The sequence below is a fragment of the Mastigoproctus giganteus genome, chromosome 1 (genome assembly GCF_048544385.1).
Source record: "Mastigoproctus giganteus isolate SK-2022 chromosome 1, ASM4854438v1, whole genome shotgun sequence".
NCBI classification, from domain to species: domain Eukaryota; kingdom Metazoa; phylum Arthropoda; class Arachnida; order Uropygi; family Thelyphonidae; genus Mastigoproctus; species Mastigoproctus giganteus.
In genome coordinates this window covers 89,918,337-89,939,579 of record NC_143575.1, presented here as the reverse complement: position 1 = coordinate 89,939,579, position 21,243 = coordinate 89,918,337, and the positions used below count along the sequence as shown (strand labels likewise).

The window sequence follows — 21,243 nt, the reverse complement described above, 5'->3', positions numbered from 1 at the left end:
TAAAGGACATTCTTATCAAAACTAAAGAACTAAAATGGTCTTGGGCAGGACACATAGCTCGAAGACATGATGACAGATGGACTAAGAAAATAACAGAATGGTACCCAAGAGGAGCTAGAAGAAAACCTGGAAGACAAAGGCGGAGATGGATAGATGAAATTCATGAGTTTTCAAGTAGTAAATGGATGGCCAGTGCTCAAAACAGAAGGAACTGGAAAGTTGCTGGAGAGGCCTTCATCCTGCAGTGGATTGAAAATGGCTGATGATGATTATATTCGTCATAAAAGAATTTTATATTTTCTAAAATGGACATACTGTCACAGTTTGTAAGCTTCAAAATACCTCCAAATACTGTTTTGTAATATGTTTCATTTTTCACTCTAAATTTAAAATACAAAATTAATACTTTTTGTACTGAAATATCAGTACTTTCATCTACAATTAATATGTGGAAAGTAGATTCTCTTATTTCATTCAGGATATTTTTTTTATGAGAACAGAATTTATGCATTCAACAAATTCAAATGAATAATTTTTGCTTCTCCAATTTTTAACTATATCTATAAATTTTTCCATGTGTTCATTGATGCATTAATTTTTATGGCTAATATCACATCATTAATTAAAACCTTAACCATATCAAAAATTGATTTCAATCATTCACTTCTTTCCTTTTTTATGTTACATACTTTTACAGTTTCCATCAAAATACTTAAAATTCCACCTTTTTCATAATACATAACTTGGTAACTGTGTCTATATGTATCTTCTGACTTAGATGCCATTTTAAATAATCTTGTTTCCACTCTTCTCATTTTCTTCCTGTACTAAATTCTCCTGAAACTTTTGCTTCTGCACAAAAAGTACACAAGACAACACCATTTTCTTCTTCTTTGTATTGAAAAAGATATCCTGGTTTTAGGCTTTGCTTTTTGTTTCATGATGGAATTTTAGCATCAATTTGTTTTAAAAGCCAATCCTTTTTAAATGTTTTGCAAGTTTTTTTTTTTTTTTTTTTTTTTATTTACTTCAGTTTTTCTTTTGGACATTTTTTTACTTGAAAAATTATTTAAAATTAAAGAATTTTATTAATTCTCTGTATTTTGTAAATGAAGTTATTATAAAATATTAGAAAAAAAAATTTTAATGCATTAAAATAGTTTATAAAAATTAAAAAAAAAAAGATTCATTTTTTGTATTTTACCTTTAATAAAATATTAAGTAATACTAAACATTTTTGGTTGTACATAAAAAAAAAACTGGATCAGTAGATCTGCCAACGTCCCATCCACATTTTCTACATATTAATTAGTAAAAAAAAAACCTATTTCAAAATTTTCATGATCCAATATAATCATGATCACATGATCACCTTCTACACTCTATGCCCCCCCCCACACTGTGTGTAGTTGAGCGAATGGAATGTAAAAGTGCTGACCTTCCCTATTGTATGGTATTTATATTATTTTTAAAACAATATAACTCGCCTTAGAAAACATAATATACACTACAACCACTACAGTCGTTTGTATATTCGTAATGTAATAATTTTTTTTTTCATAAAAATAAACACAAATTTTCACTATGCACTATATATTTGTAAATGTATTTGTGGTCTTGAGGTTGTCACAGACATTCTCTCAGATATGCCAATCATGCTGTACTAGCTACCTGGGAGTCTAAAACACTGATGGAACTGATATTCGGGTGACACTCAAGTCAAGCAGACAATTTCGGCGAAGTCCGGTTGGCCTGTGACAGCCAAATCCTCTGCTTCCACCTTCATGATGGTGGGACTGTTAGCAATCCTGAGTATAATACCATGCACAGGCACACTGTGGGTGAACACCCAGGTGTGAACCAACATAAGCAGGGGTCAAGGTGTGCCACCCACATCACATGGAGGAATGCCACCCCCTCTGTGTTACCAGGTGATACTAGGTGGTAGATGACTCATCAACTGGTGCAGTAGCACCACTTTGCTTATTAGAAGCTCAAAGTGGAGGAACCCATGTTTAGTCTCCAGAGCTAAGTTCCAGTCAATCCTTCCCAAACTCTTCCATCATGCAGTAGCACTGACAACTTTTGAGGTTACAATGGACATCATGGCAAGATCAAATCTTTCTTACATTTTGAGGGTACAGCTCTAAAACAGTGTTTGCAGGTCAGCTGCTAGTTAGTACACTGGACCAAATCTATTGGTAACTCTTTAGGAGGCTTCCAGATCAGCTAGTGTATAATCTTGCTACCTCTACTCTGCCAGATAGTGACTGGAGGGAGTCTGAATGGTGTGTATGGGGGGGGGGGTCTTTGTCATGGCCATGTTATGTCAAGGATCTGGTATGTTCTTACAATGTGTACAGCATATCCAAAAATTTCATTACTTCATATAGCATGTCCTCCAACATCTTTTCTTACTATTGAATGCACCATGAATTGTCAAACTAATAGAGTAAGCTTATCTGCTAAAAGATCTAAACCTCCCAAACACTTCCTAGTTCGTTTCACAAATATATGTGGTCTCAATTCTAATCTCAACGAAGTCCATTTCCTGTTGCAGTCTCCTAAACCCCATGTATTTTTTCTGACAGAATCTCAGTTATCAGTTGATTCAACTACTGCTCATCTCAGTTGCCCAAATTATTCGCTGTACAATTCCTTTCGCCTCAAAGGTGCTACTTGTGCATATGTCCATTCCGATATTCCCTGTCAGAGACTTGGTAATTTGGAATCTCCTCTTTTTGATCTTCTCTGGCTTAAAATCTTTATCTCATTCTGTCAAACTCATCTCTTATCTCTACCATTCTCCCAACTCCACTAATCACTTGGAGCTCTGACTTTCTCTCTTTGCAACTTTCCTAACAGTGAGGTAATTTTCCTTCGTGATTTTAATGTTCACAACTCCAGCTGGCTTCCATTTTCTAGTCACATCAATCCAGCTGGTCGAGATGCTGAGACTTTTACAATTACTAATGACCTTGCACCGACTGTTCATTTACCTACAAGAATACCAGACAATCCTTACATGCTTGATCTTTTTCTCACAAACAACCCTTCTAAGCACACAGTCGAAGTGAGTGGGCCACCTGAGATCACAACTTTGTTTGTTGTTTGGTTTTTAGGAGCATTAGCAACTAGGGCCATATTGCTCCAGGATATGCGGTGGTCATTCCCTGATCTTTCCGCATCCTCCGTATTTGGTGGTGACGGGCTCGAACCCCTGTCTAATCAAGAAGGGTGTGCTACGCACTGCTGCTCCTTCCCACCTGGCTACCGAGGCGCAGACACAACTTTGTGATCGTCTCTTCTCCAATGGAGCCTTTATCTCATGGCTATTCCCAACCTCGTGTTTGGCATTACAAGAATGCAAAATGGGATGACCTGCGAGTCTTCTTTTCCTTTGTCAGGTTACTGTTTCAAAACTTCTGATGTCAACGTTTGCTCAGATCATGTTAGTGAAATTATTCTTGTAGGAATGGAATCCTTTATGGCCCACTCCACTTTAAAATCTTGTCCTATATCTAAACCTTGGTTTTCCAATAAATGTACTAAGGCTGTTCAGAAGAATGATACATATCGTAATTGGCTTGTTTCCAATTCTTCAGTTTCATTTTCTGCCTACACCAAAGCTTGCAACAATTGTAAAGCAGTTATTAATCAGTCCAAACTAGATTTTGAACAGGCTAAGAGTAGAAAACTTGCTTCTTGCCCTAATGGTAGCCGAGCATTCTAGTTTCTTGTCAAAGCTATTGGCCACATCTTTTGCCCATCTCTGCTCTCACCTCTGTCTTTTGAGAGGTGGGAGCAGAGATGGGCCAAGGATAAAGCTGACCTGCTAGCATCCCATTTTAATTCCAACTCATGTATTAATTATCTTGGTAAAACACCTCCTACCATTCCCAACATGCTCCATTCTATGCCTCCTGTGGTTTTCCATCAAAAGGATTTTGACGAATCTTGATGCTAAGAAAGCTCCAGGTCCCGATGGTATTTATCCACTTGTTCTCAAAACCTGTGCTTCTGAACTTACTCCTGTTCTTTGCCGCCTTTTCACTTTCTTATTCCAAAGGTGTTTTTCCTTCTGCTTGGAAATTTGCTCATCATATCCAGCCAGTTTCTAAAAAGGGTGACAAATCCCTCCCATCCAATTACTTCTACTCTTTCTAAAGTAATGGAGAAAATCAATTAACTGCCAACTCTAAACTACCTAGAAACCTTCCGTCTGATCAACGATTCCCAGTATGGTTTCCATCAGTGTCGATCCACTGGTGATATTCTGGCTTATGTTACCCATTTATGGACAAATTCAATGGAAAAGTTCGGTGAAACACCGAACTTTTTCCACTGAAAGCCTTTGAGATGTCAAGATGCTCTTGACATCTCAAAGGCTTTCAATCTTGTTTGGCATAAATGTCTTCTAAACAAGCTTTCATTTTATGGTTTGCCAACTATTTTTTGTAATTGGTTATCCAGTTTTCTCTCTGATTGCTTACTGAGGGTGATAGTAGATTGCTCTCAGTCTTCTAACTTCTACACTAATGTTTGTGTTCCCCAAGGTTCAGTTCTTTCCCCCACTCTTTTCCTCTTGTATATTAATGACTTTCTTCCATTGATTGGAAATCCTATCCATAATTTTGCCAATGATAGCACATTGCATTCCACTTTCCATTTTGAGAAACTTTGCCCTGCTCACTCAGCTTCAACTTCTTGAATTTGAAGTTCTTCTCGAACTTCAACTTCTTGAATTCCTTAATTTCAACTTCTCGAATTCCTTAAATGCCAATCTCCAGTGGTGCAAAGACAACTTAGTCAATTTCAATCTTTCTAAAACTCTGTCTTGTCTTATATCTCACAAAAAAAAAAAAGAAAAGAAAAGCTTCTTCTGCTCCTATGCTTATCTTTGGTGACACTCCAATTTCTAGGCAAAATGATATATCTCTTTTCGGGATTACCCTGACTTCTAATCTCTCTTGGCACAAGGACATTACAAATATTGCTTCCTCTGCATCTATATAAAAAAAAAAAAAAAAGTTTTCTCTTTCGCTCTCTTCTTTACTTTTCTTCCAAACAGCTGTTCATTCTGTACAAATCGCAAATCTGCCCTACCATGGAATATTGTTCCCACATCTGGGACAGTGCCCCCAAAACCTCTCTCAGGCCTCTAAATTCCATTTGGAAGAGGGCAGTTAGGTTAATGACTCTTCTCTAACAGTCCCTCCACTCACTGTCTCAGACTTACTGTTTCTGCTGCATGACTTTTCTACATATACTTCCATGGGCACTGTTCTTCTGAATTGGCTTCTATAATTCCCAATCTCTCTTTCAAAACAGTCCAAACACATTCTGCCACCAGTCAACAACCATTTATTGTCCAACTTCAGAATTAACAGAACCAACTTTTCATCTTCCTTGTTTATTCATTCAACTCCTGTTTTCTGGAACAACCTTCCTTCATACGCATTTCCTGAAAATTAGTCTACAGAAGTTAAAAAGTTTAATGTCAACAAATATCTTCTCTCATCTTATCAACCTCCAACCCAAGCACGGTACTAAGTACTATAGGTTCTAATACCTCTTGTGCTTGGAGTTTTCATAAAAAATAAATAAAATAATAAATGAAAAATGTGGGAACATATCATGCAAAAGCAAATCTTATGACATGAGCTATTCCCCCCCCCTTCCTATATCCATTCTTCCACTAATACTCCTGTTGCCATCTAGTATGTTGGCTGTGTGCGAGGGAAGTAAAAACATCCATGCAACTTCATAGAAATCAGTGTGCAGACACACAGCTTAGAGGGAACCGCGGTTGCAAGTACTTCCTTATTCAGCATCAATGGAAAGCGGTTCCTTGTGCTACTGTGATAAAAAAAAAAAGATGTAGACCGAGATGGCAGCATTGGAAGAATTTTTTTTTTTACTGTAATTTGCCTTTGGTATGGTTTTGCCTTTGCAAGGGCCATTTTAATTGACAATGCTATGAACTTCAAAATGGGATGATGAATATTTACAACCTAGACTTGTGTTTTCTATGCATATTTTTTCACGTTGGCTTAGAGGGTCTTTCCTACCCTGTAATTGGGCAAAAAAACAGGGGAGGGAGTATATTTAGAGTTGTCTAATTACATTTTGTATATATAACAAAGTTATATAATGGCATAATATCCTGCCATTTTATGCAAATAAAATATTCACCTTCATCTTACCAAAACTACATCCAAATTCATAAAACTTTTTCCTAAAAAAGGGAACAGCATGATCTGCCTTGGTCATAAATTGTGATCATGAACACACCAGTATATGCATCACGAAAATCTTGCAATTAGTGCTTGTTTTGGTCACTCAGTGTTTGAAACATGCCATTGCTAGCGTTAGTTTTGTTTCTTCGACCAGAAGTTAGCATATGCAAAACAACGTTTTATCTGGATTTTATACCCGTGAAATTGCAATTTGTGTTAAAGCAATATTGGAAAAACATACTTGAATTTTTAATAATTAAAATTTAAAAAAAAAATTAAAACAAACCTGAGTGAAATTTGTAAGTTAACTTGTGTATCTTCCATGTAAGTTTAATTACCTTTATTTAATAAACTCTTTAATAATCCTAAGTTGAATGCATAAAATCACCTAGAACAGAGCCCAGCAAAGCCTTTACATATTAGAAAAATTAAATAATTATTTAAACTTAATTTCAACCTTTAAGTTTACAAAAAGCACAACTCATTTTTACATGAACGCATTTATCTTAAATGAATGACTGTATTCTTTGTTTTGTGACCACTGTTCTGCACAAGATCAAAGTTATCCATTAACAGTACTGAAGAGTTGGATAAGTTGTGATCAAACTTTACCAGTCTATTCAGGTTTGAAGTTAACTTAGGTGAGTTCCAAAGACAGGCTGATGGAACTAATTCCAAATGTCAATACAGTCTAATTCTTCTGTAATTTTTTCACCAGTAAGTTAATTTTTACTTACTGTAAAATGGTGTGCAAGAAAGGAAAAATAAATTACTCAAGAAGCCCTGGTCTGGACAGGGAAATGGGGAATTGAACATATTTCCAGGTCCACTTACAGATCCAAGTTTTTATAAAAAATATATAGTTCAGATTAGATGTAGAAAATGCTGTCCAGAGATTTGTGGCATACGCAATTCTGGAAAATATATAAATAGTTATATAGCGTTTCAATTAAGACACTGGAGTCTATCTCACTTATTTTTACATTACTTGTTGTCCAAACCTTTTGTCATATTTGGGCTAAAATTTTTTAATTTCAAGTTAAAACTGACTAAGTATTTTAAATTTAAATTTCACCCAATAAACTCTTTCTCAATGCCAGAGTTATTCCCTATTCTTTGGTTTAATCTAAAAACATTATCTATATACTTCAAAAATGAACATAAACCAATTTTATTTGATACGCATAGTGCAAGGATGCACAATGGTTAAATGCATGTACTGAATAGTAAACATCACAAAACTGCTGTTCTTTCCTCCCCCCCCCCCCCAAATAAAGTCAGTTTACATTCATACAGAAGTACAGGGATAACATTTTTAGACTAAACCAAAGATAAGGAACAACTTTTCCAGTGAGGAAAAAAAACAGCCCATTACAGCAAAATTTTAAATTTAGAAATAAAATCAAAACAGTAATCCAATTTTTAGCATTTTCAAAAATTTTCAGCCTAAATATTTTATTTCAATAATGTGCTCTGTGTGGGTTTTGAAACAAAGTTTGAAGTCTGAAAAGAATCTATGAAACAGATATTTGAGATTTCATTACATATGTGTACAGATTGTTTTATACTTTGAAAGGATACTGTACTAGCTTGATTAATGCCGACAAATACTGCCACACATCTCATAACACTTGCCCATTCTTGGCTATAAGCTTGCTGTTCTCCTAGTTTGTGATCCAAACAGGGATATAGTAGTCCTATTGCAGCTTTAAAGAAAAGAAAAAAATATTAACATGAGTTAGCAAAAATGTTTATACACACATATAATAAATAAAACAAACCTCATCTCCACAACAAGGTTCATAACACTTGTTGTAAGATGGGCAAGAATTACAAATGTACAAATGCATGGAATGGCAAAAACAAACAGTATCAATACCAGACTTGAGGTTAAACACACAATGCTTTAACAATATTGAATTCCCCTCTCACAAATTCTGCAATAGATTACAAGAAATCAACTCCAACATGTGACCTTACCTAATAAGTTCATTTGCTTTAATTTTTTTTGTGGTAAAATGTAAACAAAAAGAAAGCATTGTTTTAACATTGCAACAAAAAACAGAAATTATTAACAGAATTAGAAAAGGTGAAAATTTAGGAAATCGTTTAGGAGTTTAATGTGGAGACTTCAGTTTAAGACATTCAGAAAAATTCCAAATGTTATAACAGAATGTTTGTCAATTATGGATAGTAAAGGAGGATCTAGAAGGGAACAAAATGTCAAAACCTGAAAATGCAACTTTAGAGAGTGCACTCAATTTATTTTTTTTTGTTTTCTTCAGAGCAAAGTTTGGGTAAATCAGTGTCTGGCCCTATGTTGTGTGAAAAATAGCAGTGGATTTCAATTGAAAATTAATAGGTAATGAAGATTTTAAGGCAAGCACAGGTTGGTTGAAAAACTTTAAACTGAGATATTATATAGGTGAACTGGATATTCAAGGCAAGAAACTTTCGACAGACAAATCAGCAGCAGTGTCTTTTGAAATGCAAGTTTGCTTCAGTTATAGCAAATTATTAGAAAGAAAATAATAATGGCATGTGATACAAGAAGAGAAGAGAAGAAAAGAAAAGAAAAAAAAAAAAAAAAACACCACACCGTTCCCTCCAAATGCCTGTCCAGTTCCTCCTTAAATTTATTTAACCTATCAACTTCCATGACGACAGATGGAAGTTTGTTCCAGCAATTAACCACCAACTGGCTAAAGGCAAATTTCCGCACATCTATTCTACATCTGTCTTTTCTTAATTTCAATTTATGCCCCCTTAGGTTTTTAATCTGAACAAGTGGAAGAATCCCATCAGAATTCAGCATGCTCAACCCATTCAAGGCCTTATACACCCAATCAGATCACTGCACAGGTGCCTAGTCTCCAGCCACTGCAATTTGCAGAACTTGAGCCTCTCTTGGTAAGAGGATTCCTTCATTCCTCTCACCAATCTTGTTGCCCTTCTCTGTACATGCTCAAGCAAATCTACATCCTTCCTAAAATGAGGCCTCCAGACCTTTACACAGTACTCAAGGCATGGCCTGACCATTGCCTTATAAAGAGGGATAATCACCTCCTTTTCCCTGCTAGCAAAATTCCTATATATCATTGACAAAACCACATGACCTGCCCTGGCAGCCTGTCTGCATTGCTCAGAAATTTTCATATCTGACTGCACAATTACTCCCAGGACTTTTTCATTTTCTACCACCTTAAGTGTAGTACCACACAGTTGGTACGTTTCTCTGGGGTTACGTCTACCCAGATGCAGTAGTTTGCATTTTTCAATGTTAGCCCATCTGCCCAAATTTTCTAGATCCTGTTGCAGTAGCACACTGCCATTACTATCATTAACAACCCTGCCAACCTTTGTATCATCTGCAAACTTTGACATTAAGACTGATATATACCTTCATCAATATCATTGATAAATATACAAAACAACAGTGGACCCAACACCGAACCCTGTGGGACTCCACTAATAACGTTAGTCCACGAAGAGCAGCACCCATTGATTACCACCCTCTGTCTTCTCCCACTCAACCATCCTTTTATCCATTGTAGCAACTTGCCCTTATTACCATTCTGCTCCAATTTGTACAATAGTTTTCCATATGTGACAGTGTCAAAAGCTTTCCTGGAATCCAAGTATATGATATCAAAATTATTTTTTTTGCATCCAGTTCCTTTGTAACCACACCATAATATCCTATCAAATTTGTCAGACAAGACTTTCCCATAACAAACCCATGCTGTGTCTGAATTATTGCTGAAGTCTTGTCTAGATGATCCTGCAATGCATCTTTAACCAGCGACTCCATTATTTTACCCAGAACAGAAGTTAAACTAATTGGTCCAATTACTTGTGTCACCCTTCGATCCCCCTTTGTGAATTGGGGATACATTTGCACATCTCCAGTCAGTGGGGACCTCCCCTGAGTCCAAGGATGCTCTCATAATTATGGCTAAGGGTTGGTTTGCTTAGTTGCTTTGCCACCTCCTTTAATATAACTGGATAGATCCATTCCACCCCAGGAGGCTTTCTTGTTTAACTTCAACAATTTCTCCTCCACTTTGCTCTCAGTTATTACAAAATCATTAAGCACTCTGCTACAATTTGATAACCTTCTGCCATTTTCAAACCTTAATAACTCCTCACGTGTGAATGTAGATGCAAAATATTCATTGTTTGTTTGCAATCTGAGCAGGATCATCAACAGTCGAACCATCGATATCAAGTGGACCAATCAGATTCATCCCCTTCCTTTTAGAGTTTATATAAGTAAAGAAATCCTTGCTGTTTTTCTTAGCATCTTTTGCCAAGGATTTCTCGTAATCTGCCTTCGCCTGCCTAACCTCCTTTGTGACCTGATTACAGACTAGCTTATATCTGCCATTGGCTTCTGAGTCGCTTGATAATTTATATGCATACCATGCATTTTTCTTCTCCATCAACAGTCTCATTAGTTTATTTGATAACCTTGAACAATATTTCTTAATAGGTATGAAACTTTTATTAGCTTCCACAATTAATTCCTTGAATGCTTCCCACTTAGATATACTGTTGGTAACATTGTCAGTTGAGCCCACTGTACAAAATTTAAAAACTGTCTGAGACCGCTGTACTCACCTTTACGGAAGCAAAAAACCTTTCCTTTACCCGATGGTAATTATATCTTTAAGTAAATCCCACATCAGTACACTGTGATCACTGCCACCCAGTGGTTCCTTTATCTGCAAATTCTTAATACATGAATGATCACTGCTGATAACCAGATCAAGAGTATTACCCTCTCTGGTTGCCTCTCGAACATGCTGCTGCAGAAAAAAATCATCCAATAAATCCACAAGTCTTACTAGTGTGTGAGTGGCCAACCACAAGTTCCAGTCAATATCTGGGAAGTTAAAATCCCACATTATAAGACATTCTGATTTACTAGCCCACTATTTTTCTGTACAATTGTTCATTGTACTCATTAAGCCTATAACATACTCCTACTCTTATTTTTGCTTTCACAGCGCTTTTGTCACACCAAAAACTGACTCAACAGTGCACTGTTTATCTATATCAACTGCATGCACTGCTTTTGATTTTGTTTTTCTTAATTAACAGCATGACACCTCCTCCCTTCCTATACACATTGTACTCCCCAAATTCCCATTTATAATGAAAATTTTTAAATGTTTATTGGACTGGCTTATTATGGAAAGCATTGAGAAAATCCCTAGAGACTAAAAGAGAAATGCCTGCACCAAGTTTTAAGATGAGAAAAGAGGGAGTTTACAATTTCTATGTGCACAAATGCCACTGTGACGCACAGATTGTCCGTGCTCATTATCGGTAAGTTTATAAAAAACAGAGCATTTAAAAATATTTCTAAATTTTCCTGTTTTGTATAAAAATCATTAAAATGCCTGGATGGATGTTTGTTTCCTGAGAATGATTTATAATTTTTTATTTAATTAATCTTACTTAATTTAATAGTAAAGTAAAATTAAATTTATTTAATCTTATCTTTACTACATATGCTAACATTCCTAGAAACTGTATAAAATAAACTTGCAATGAAATTCATTGGCTGACAAAGTAATCACATTCCTTGGTTCAAATTGAAAATAAAGAAAACCATATAACTGATATGCAGAATATACCCAGAGCACTGATCTGTATGGGGGGATAATTCAAATGGTGCACTACTGCCTTTTGTAAGATTATTATTAAAAGTATTTGTGAAGATATTTTAGGTTTTTTGTTTCCTATATGGTTTCTTTTTTGGGGGGGGGGAAGAGAGAGATGACAAACAAGAAAGCTGGATTTACCCTTCTTATTTATTGTACTCAATGGCCTTTATTTAAAAAAGGTACCTCAATGAGTGACCACCCTTTGTCCATGCAATATATTAAACATATTTAATTATAGTATATATTAGCATTGCTGAGGAAAATTCCAAGGTAGGAATGGGAATGTGTGGTTATTGTAATTTAATAGTAGTTATCTCTTAAGGTTATTTTCCATGAATGTGCAAGAAATGTCTTCTTTCATATTTATTTTTTAATCTCTGAATCCATTCACTGAAATTAATTCTGTAAAATGGCCGATTCTAATAACATAAATTTGTGTCTACTATGCATGGTATGCTGCTCAAATGGCATACTGACACAGATTATAAATATTTATACATTACTGTGTAAAAATATCATTTAATACAATAATTACCAAATTATACAAAGCTAAACTTTGCTATCATATACCGAGGTGATCATAAGATTTATTTTGAGTGAAGAAAGTCACTCTACATTCAAGGAACATTTATTATAACTCAGATAAAAATAATTTTAAATTATATTTAAAAAAGGCATGCAGCAGAAATAATGTCTATGAGACAGCAAGTGGAGAGACTGTTAGAGATGAATCATTAATTAACCTAACTGCCCTCTTCTGAATGGAATCTAGAAGCCTGAGAGAGGTTTTGGGGGCACCACCCCAAATGTGGGAACAATATTCCATGGTAGGGCAGATTTGCGATTTATACAGAGTGAGCAGCTGTTTGGAAGAAAAGTAAAGTTTGTGCCACTCAAATAGAGGAAATGTGTAATTTAAATATAGTGAGAACAATGTATACAGAAAGGAGAGGGTGGCAGGGATTTATAGTGGGGGATTTTAACTTTCCAGATATTTACTGAAGTTGTGGGTTACTCATTCACACAGTAGCAGAACTTCTCTGAATTTATTACATGACTGTTTTCATCGTGCAAGGGCAATACTCTTGATCTGAACATCAGCAGTAACTCTTCAGGCATTAGACTTCTCCAGATAAAGGAACCATGATATCATATATATTGATATGATATCTATCAAGGGGAAAGTATTTTGCTTTTGTGAAGGTGATTACAATGGTCTCAGACAGTTTTTAAATTCTCAGTGAGATCACCGATGACTTTAGCAACTGCAAATCCTAAATGGGAAGCATTCTGGGAAGTAATCAAAGCTATTATGCTTTTTATATCAATTAAGAGATATTGTTTAAGGTCTAGAACTAAATGGATGTCATACAAACTGACAAAAATAGTGACAGAAAAGAAAAATGCATGGAATGATTAATCATCAGGGGACAAAGAAACATACAGCAAGCATAAATCAGTCTGCAATCAAGCCACTATGGAGGTTAGGCAAGCTAAGCCAGCTTATGAGAAGTCTTTGAGTAAGAATGCAAAGAAAAGTAGAAAGGAATGCTTTGCTTTTGCCAACACTAGAAGGAAAGAGATGAACCACATTGGCCCACTAGATATGAATGGCAACTAGTGATAATCCTATTCAGGTCACTAACAAAATGAATAAAATATTTTGCATCTACATTCATGTGTGAAGAATAAATAAATTTTCTGTTTATACTCCGGCACAACAACCAAGTCAGTAGAGTTTACAATAAATCGTCAATACAAATATTTATCATATTTAGTAGTCACGGGCTTGAACCCCGGTCCACTCAAGGAACGTGTGCTATGCACTCTCGCTCCTGACCACCAGAACTGAAAGAGCATCATAGCACTAAAAGCAGGAATGGATAAAAGGTGTCTGCTATATTTATTAATGTACTGAAAAGGGCATCAAGCTTCCAGATGATGAATCATGGAATAATACTGCAACAAGACAAAAAAAAAAAAAAAAGAAAATAGGTAGATTGGCTGAGAAATGGCAAATGAGGTTTAATATTAATAAACACAGCATATGGGTAACAGTAATCCAAGAATAACAAACTGCACAATGGTACCACACTCAGAGCGTGTGGAGAATGAAAAATATCTAGGAGTAATAGTGTAGTTTGACATGAAGTCCTCTGAGCAATACAGACAGGCTGCCAAGACAGCTCACTGGGATCTCTCTCAAAAACATACAGCAATTTTGTCAGCAGGGACCGATTTGATCATTTCACTGTATAAGGCAATGGTTAGGATGCTTCTTGAGTGCTGCATACAGGTCTGAAAGTCTCATTTTATGAAAAATGTGGATCTCTTGGAACAGGTGCAGAGAACAGCAACCAGATTAGTCAAGAGCATAAAAAAGGTACTCTTACTACAAAAGAGATCAGTTCTGCAAATTACATAATCTGGAAGCTGGGCACCTGCAAATAGACATGACTGAAGTGTTTAAAGCTTCAAATGGGTGGAGTAAAATTAAGGCTGATAGGCATCTTTATTCTTTCTTGAATGACACAAATAATGAAACGTTTGATTCCAGCCACAGTATTTGATTGTTGGAAGAAACTTCCACCTGGTGTGGTGGAAATGGGCAGTTTGAATAAATTTAGGGAAGGATTAGACAAACTGTTAGAGAGGATACATAGATAAGAACTGTAATGCTCTAAAAGCTTGCTTCCTTTCATCAGTTGCCACTAATGCTTTATCTTATTTCCAGTTGATAATTGTAACAAAAACAGAACAGAAAAAAAATACATTGCAAAATGCTCCACAGTTCCTTCAAGAAAGATTTGATTAAATAATAAAGATTTACCAGAGGCAGTGCCACAGATTGCAGGAACCCACCAAGGAGAATAGATAAATCTTGATGTTAGTTTGTTATGAAGTGAAGGAAGATGTCTCTCTATCTGCAACACATTTAGCACCAAAGCAAACATTACGCCAACAGTAAACAGGAGGATTGCCCTGCACAAAAGCTGACAAGCTGTGGTCTTCATTTCTTTGTCTACAAAAGAAAGCACTAATTTAGAAACAATAAATTACACCTAATGCTGATAAACTAAAATGATACTCTATGATATATATATATATATATATATATATATATATATATATATAGCAAAAAATAAATAATTATCAATAACTAATTAATTTTACAGACATCATTGGTTTCCTAAATGTTTGTTTCTTTTCATAATATACAAATTCAGACTATCAGAAGTTCAATTATAAGCCATACTGGCAAAAATCAGTATTATAAAATAAGCAAAATATTGTGACAATAGTACTGTATAATTCTTTTGTAATCACATTTAAAGATATTGCCCTGAGAACTTTAAATTCATAAAACTAAATAAAATATTATTTCACTTGGAAGAAGTTTTTTGTATAATGCTGGTTCCTCAGTTAAAATACTAAACACAGTTTTGCTCCTTAAAAAAAAAAAAAAAAAAAAAAAATTAACACCATACACTATGTTACATAAGGAAGGTGCGAGTGTGTCTGGGCCTACACAAAGAAAGTGACTGTCATACATTTGTTAGTTAAATTGCTAACTCAAGAACCTAAAGACATCCCTGCAGAGTTCTTCAATGGCTATTAGCCTTAAAAAAAAAAAAAAGAAATTCTACATTGACAAAATTGTTTTACAAGTTCAACCAGGAACATTACACAACTAACACAAATATTTTATATCTTCATCTGAACATTCACAAATTGCCTTTTCAAATTCATAGTCCAAGTATAGCTTTGTTATTTTTATATTTGGATTAAAAATTTGTTTCACTTTTATTTTTTTTTATTCTTGTATTTTTATTTGATGATTTTTATTCTTGGATTAAATTTTTTTGCACATAGAATCAATTAAATGTACCAAGTCATTCAGCAACTTTGAAGGGTCATTTTCATCAGCTTGAAACTTTTTATTCACCATTTGCAATTCTCTAAGAATTGGTTTCAAAAATAAAAGAACCAAATTTCTCTTATCAATTTTCAATGTTTAGTAAACATTGAATATTGATATTTCAGCTGTATAACAGCATTCATTTCTTCTGACAATTTCAAAATGATACCAAAGTTCACACCATTGCTGCAGAATTCTCACTAATTTCAGTTGACATCCATCTTGTCTGACAATGCTGAATTAACCTTGAAAGGAGGAACTCCATCACTCATTAACATTGGATAGTATTGGACACTGCTAATTGGAGTGAATGAAATATACACTTGATTATTTAATAAGAAGCAGGTGGGGAATCCAGCCTTTAATTTCTTATACACACAAATTGTTAATACTAAATATTATGAATGCATTATCAGTACCAAGTGCAATAAGTCATTGCAATCTAACCCGTTATTTCTTAGCAAAGTTTTCAAAAAGATTCATATGTTCCTTCTACATTCATTCAATTACATCATGAAAAGTTATCACCACAAATAAATTCTTGAAATTCGAACTGTACTATTACAATTCAACATTTTTATAATGCTAACATTATTACTTTAATTGATAATTAAACTGAAATTTCTATTTCCTAAATCAGATTTTAAGTCTTCACACAATTTGTGCTAGAGCATTGCATATTATTGAAGTAAATTTTGTTATTCACAGTTTGAAGTCCTTGCATCCCTTGCTGACTGAAAAACGGAATTTACAAAGGTCACTCAAATGAACAACTACCCTTAATGCACAACCACAAAAAGTGCTGGCACCTCCGTAGCCAGGTGGGAAGGAGCAGCAGTGCGTAGCACACGCTTCTTGATTAGACCGGGGTTCGAGCCCGTCACCACCAAATACCGAGGATGCGGAAAGGTCAGGGAATAACCACTGCATATCCCGGAGCAATATGGCCTTAGTTGCTAATGCTCCTAAAAACCAAATAACAAACAAGTGCTATGCTACTTTCTGCCTTTGCATCTTCTCTTTGACCACTTTCTTTAAATGGCAATACATTCTGATGCGAAGAACTAAAAGGCACTTTGTCTTTGTGTTCCTATGTATGATGATGCCGGATGATCTGACAGAGGGGTATAAAGCCTTGAATGGTTTGAGCATGCTATGCTGATGAGATTCTTCCTCTTGCTCAGAATAATCACCTGAGAGGGCATAAATTCAAATTGAGGAAAGACAACAGATGTAGGATAGATGTGCGGAAATTTGCCTTTAGCCAGTGAGGTAGTTGGTTGGTGGAACAGACTTCCATCCCTTGTTGTGGAAGTTGATAGCTTAAATAAATTTAAGGCTCAGCTGGACAGGTATTTCGAACAAACGGAGGGGTGAAGTGGAAGTTTTTTTTTTTTTTTTTGGCTGATGCTGCATAAGCTTGCTTTCTTGCGCCTTTCAATATCACTTAATTTGGCCACCAGCTTGCATTAACAAAAACATTAACTAATAATCTAATTTGCAGAGTCAATTCTTATATTTAAGATCTTTGAGCCACTGATCAAGAAAGTATTGAACAGTTTTTGCTCATATTCAACAGAGGTAAGATTACACATTGTTTGATATTAAAATTCACTAGTGAATGGAAAAAAAGTCACATACCCAAAGTAACTAAATAATCACAAAAAGAGGGACAAATTGTCGTAAGCACTATAAAACATTCAGAACAATGCATGCCATGCGGAAACAAATTTAACATAAAAAATAATGATAACATAAAACAACAATATAAATAGGAATACTGTATTGTACTAAAAATAAATCTGAATTTTAAAAGAAATTTACAGAAGAGGAGCAAACTGCAGCACTACTTCAGTTGAGGCAATGCTTACATAACCAATTTACAGTGCAATTGCTATTATATGCAATGACCATATGTGCCACAATTAGAGCAGGAATATATGGTTCTCTACAAAGTTTTGGTATGTTTCTTGAAGTACTGTAACTACAAGATGCTTGGCAATTTAGTACTGGGCAGTGTTAAAAAAAAAATTGCAGCAATTTCAGCCTTTTTTTTGAGAACATTTTTTGACAAAAATGAAGAAATACATCAAATATATTGCTAGAAATTCTAAAAAGAGCCATGGCACTCAATAAAATGAGATGCTAGATGAACAGAAAAAGGGCCAAATCCATTGTGAAAAGCACTTTGGCAGTAGTAGTCACTGTACTAGAACAGCAGTCAGAGTCAAAATGAATGAGTTGTTCTCAAATTTATGGCACTGTAAGAGAATGGTGCATCAGAAGTGCAGAGAACTGCAAGTTGTGCATAGTCAATACTAGATAACAGCATTATCCAAAAGATGGATGCATTGCTTTAATAGGAAAGAATACAAACTGCAGTGACCCATAGTCTGAGGTCAAAGGCAAGCATGACTGACAAAATGTTTTAAAAAAAAAAAGTTGCATTTGTGATGGAACACTGCAGTGTCAGAATAGGAAGTTTCTGTGCATTTTGCTATATCAGTAAATTCAAGCTGTGTGCACATTGGGTTTTACTGCACACAGTTAAATTGTAAGGGTAACAATTTACACATCCATAGTTATGCAAAATAACAGAACCAATGTTTCACCTTACATAAATAAAAAATAGATGGATCATTGTTTCCACTGTTTAATCAAGAAAATAAATTTCAATCTGCCTAATAGAAGCATGCAGATTCCAATACATAAAAGATTTTAGCTAGAAAACCCAAATGAGAATCACTGCTAATCAACAATTAAGTCAGCCCACCTACTTTTTTTTCCCCACTGCTATGGTATTGGAGGTGTATTTCTCAACAGAAATACAATTAAGCACTGCATCCAGCACTTTTTTTTTTCCTGGAACTAGAAAAATTAGGCAGGTGGGCTGAAAAATGGCAACTGAAGTTTAACACTGACAATGTAAGGTACTGCATATAGCTAACAGTAATCCCAGAGTAAAGTACCATCCGTGTGGTACTACACTTAGGGTAGTGGAAAATGAAAAGCTTGAGGGTAATTGTGCAGACAGATATGTAGTTCTCTGAGCAGGGCAGAAAGGCTACCAGGACAGCTCTTGGGGTTTTGTCAATGATATACATAAATTTTGATAGCACATATAAGGTGGTGATATACCACTGTATAAGGCAATGGCCAGGCCACATCTGGAGTACTGCATATAGGTCTGGAGACCTCATTTTAGGAAGGATGTATAGCTGCTGGAACAAGTACAGACAAGGGCAATGAGATTGGAGAGGGGAACAAACAGATGCTCTTACCAACAAAGCTTCAGTTCTGCAAATTTCAGCATCTGGAGACTAGGCATCTGCAGGGTGATCTGATTGGAATGTTGAAGGCTTTCAAATGGATTGAGCAATCCAAATGTTAATGAAATTCTTCCTCTTGCTCAGACTACACACGAGGGGGAACAAATTCAAATTGAGCAAGCACAGTTGCAAAATAGATATGCAAAAATTGTCTTCAGCCAGTAAATAGTTGATTGCTGGAACAAACTTCCATCTATTGTTGCAAAAACAAGAACTAGACAAACTATTGTAAGGAATGGATAGATCACAGATGTTTTTTTGACAAATAGTGTATAAGCTTGCTTTGTTGCATCATCCCATGCCACTGCTAATTGATCTCAGTTGTCCTAATTATTTGCTCTACGATTTGTTCAAAATATGGTACTTGTGCATACCACTTCAGGTGAGTATGGGCTTTGCACACCCAGAGCTACACACACAGCTAAGTAGTAGTAATAGGGCTGTTATGATATTCCCTGTCAGAGAATTAGTAGTAATCTCCTCTTTTCCATCTTCTCTGGCTTAATCTCTACCCTATTCTATCAAATTCATTTGTTGCCTCTATTGTTCTCCCAACACCACTAATCACTTTGACTCTTTCTTTCTTGGAATTCGTTCTCTTTGAAACTTTACTTTCTCAAGTCAAACTTTCCTGACATTTGGCAATTTTCGTTCGTGATTCCGATGTTCATGATTCCAGGTGGCTTCTGTTTTATGTCACATGGTCTTTATGTACCCATTTGGTCGAGATGCTAAGGCTTTTGCAATTACTATTGAGCTCGCACAGATTGTTCATTTACCTATCTGAACACTAAACAATCCTAACGACACAGCCTTATCTTTTTCTCTCATATATACTTATCTTTTTCTCACAAACAATCCTAAGTACGCTGTTGAGGAGAATGGTCCTCCAGGCACCTTAGATCACAACTTGGTGAAGATCTCTTCTCCAATGGAGCCTTTCTCAACCTCATTATAATGCCAAACAACCTCATGTTGTTTGGCATTACAAAAATGCAAAATGGGATAACCTACGAGACTTCTTTTCCTTTGTTGGATTACCATTTCAAATCTTATGATGTCAACATTAATCAGATCATGTCGGTGAAATTATTCTTGTAGGAATTAAATCCTTTATTCCACATGCCACCTTAAAATTATCATTTATGTAAATCTTTGTTTTCCAATAAATGTGCCAAGGCTGTTCAAGATAAGAATGATGCTTATTTAAAATGGCTTGCATCTAAGTACACTGTTCATTTTCTGCCTACACCAAAGCTCAACAATTGTAAAGTAGTTATTAATTAGTACAAACTAGATTTTGAACAGGCTAAGACTAGAAAATTTGCTTCTTATCCAAATAGTTAGTGAGCATTCTGGTCTCTTGTCAAAACTATTGGCTGTATCTTCTGCCCATCTCTGTCAAAACCAGATGGTTCTTTTGCCACCTCAGCTAAAGGTAAAGCTGACCTGCTGGCATCTTACTTTTCTTCTAACTTGTTTATTGATGATCTTGGTAAACCACTTCTACCCCCAGTAGACACCAATGCCTCCTGTGGACTTCCATTAAAATGATATCAGAAGAATTTAACAATCGTGATGCCAGAAAGTGTCAGGTCCTGATGATATTTCTCCACTTCTTCTCAAAACCTGCACTCCTGAGATTACTCCAATTCTTTGGAACCTTTTTATGCTTTTATTCCACCAGCATTCCCCCATTGCTTAGAAATTTAATCATATTCAACAGTGACAAATCCCTCCCATCCAATTATCATCCTATTGTATGTACTTCTACTCTTTCTAAAGTAATTGAGAAATCTATTAACCTCTTAACTCCTAAACTATCTAGAAACCTTCCATCTGATCAAAGATTGCCAGTATTTATTCCATCAGTGTAAATCCACTTGTGACATATTGGCTTATGTTACCTAACTATGGACCAAATCAAAAGAAAAGTATGGCAAAACTCAACTAGTTGATCTTGAAATCTCAAAGGCTTGTATTTGGCCCAAAGGTCTTTTAAATATACTTCCATCTTATGGTTTTCTGTAATTGGGTATCCAGTTTTTTTGCTGACTGCTCACTGCAGGTGATGGCAGATGGCT

At 35.4% G+C, this 21,243-nt stretch overlaps 1 protein-coding gene across 2 annotated transcripts in view; it reads right to left on the bottom strand.

The window, feature by feature from the left end:
* Positions 1 to 14,913, bottom strand: part of LOC150090982 (insulin-induced gene 2 protein-like) — a 31,293-nt gene extending 16,380 nt beyond the window's left edge. For both annotated transcript variants that reach the window (XM_090380941.1, XM_090380948.1), the window contains exons 1-2: positions 14,742 to 14,913; positions 7,821 to 7,945 (exon numbers count right to left, since the gene is read on the bottom strand). In XM_090380941.1, the coding sequence (XP_090237067.1) occupies positions 7,821 to 7,945; positions 14,742 to 14,865 (249 nt within the window). In that variant the 5' untranslated portion in view covers positions 14,866 to 14,913. The remainder of the gene's footprint in view (positions 1 to 7,820; positions 7,946 to 14,741) is intronic.
* Positions 14,914 to 21,243: the final 6,330 nt, after the last annotated feature.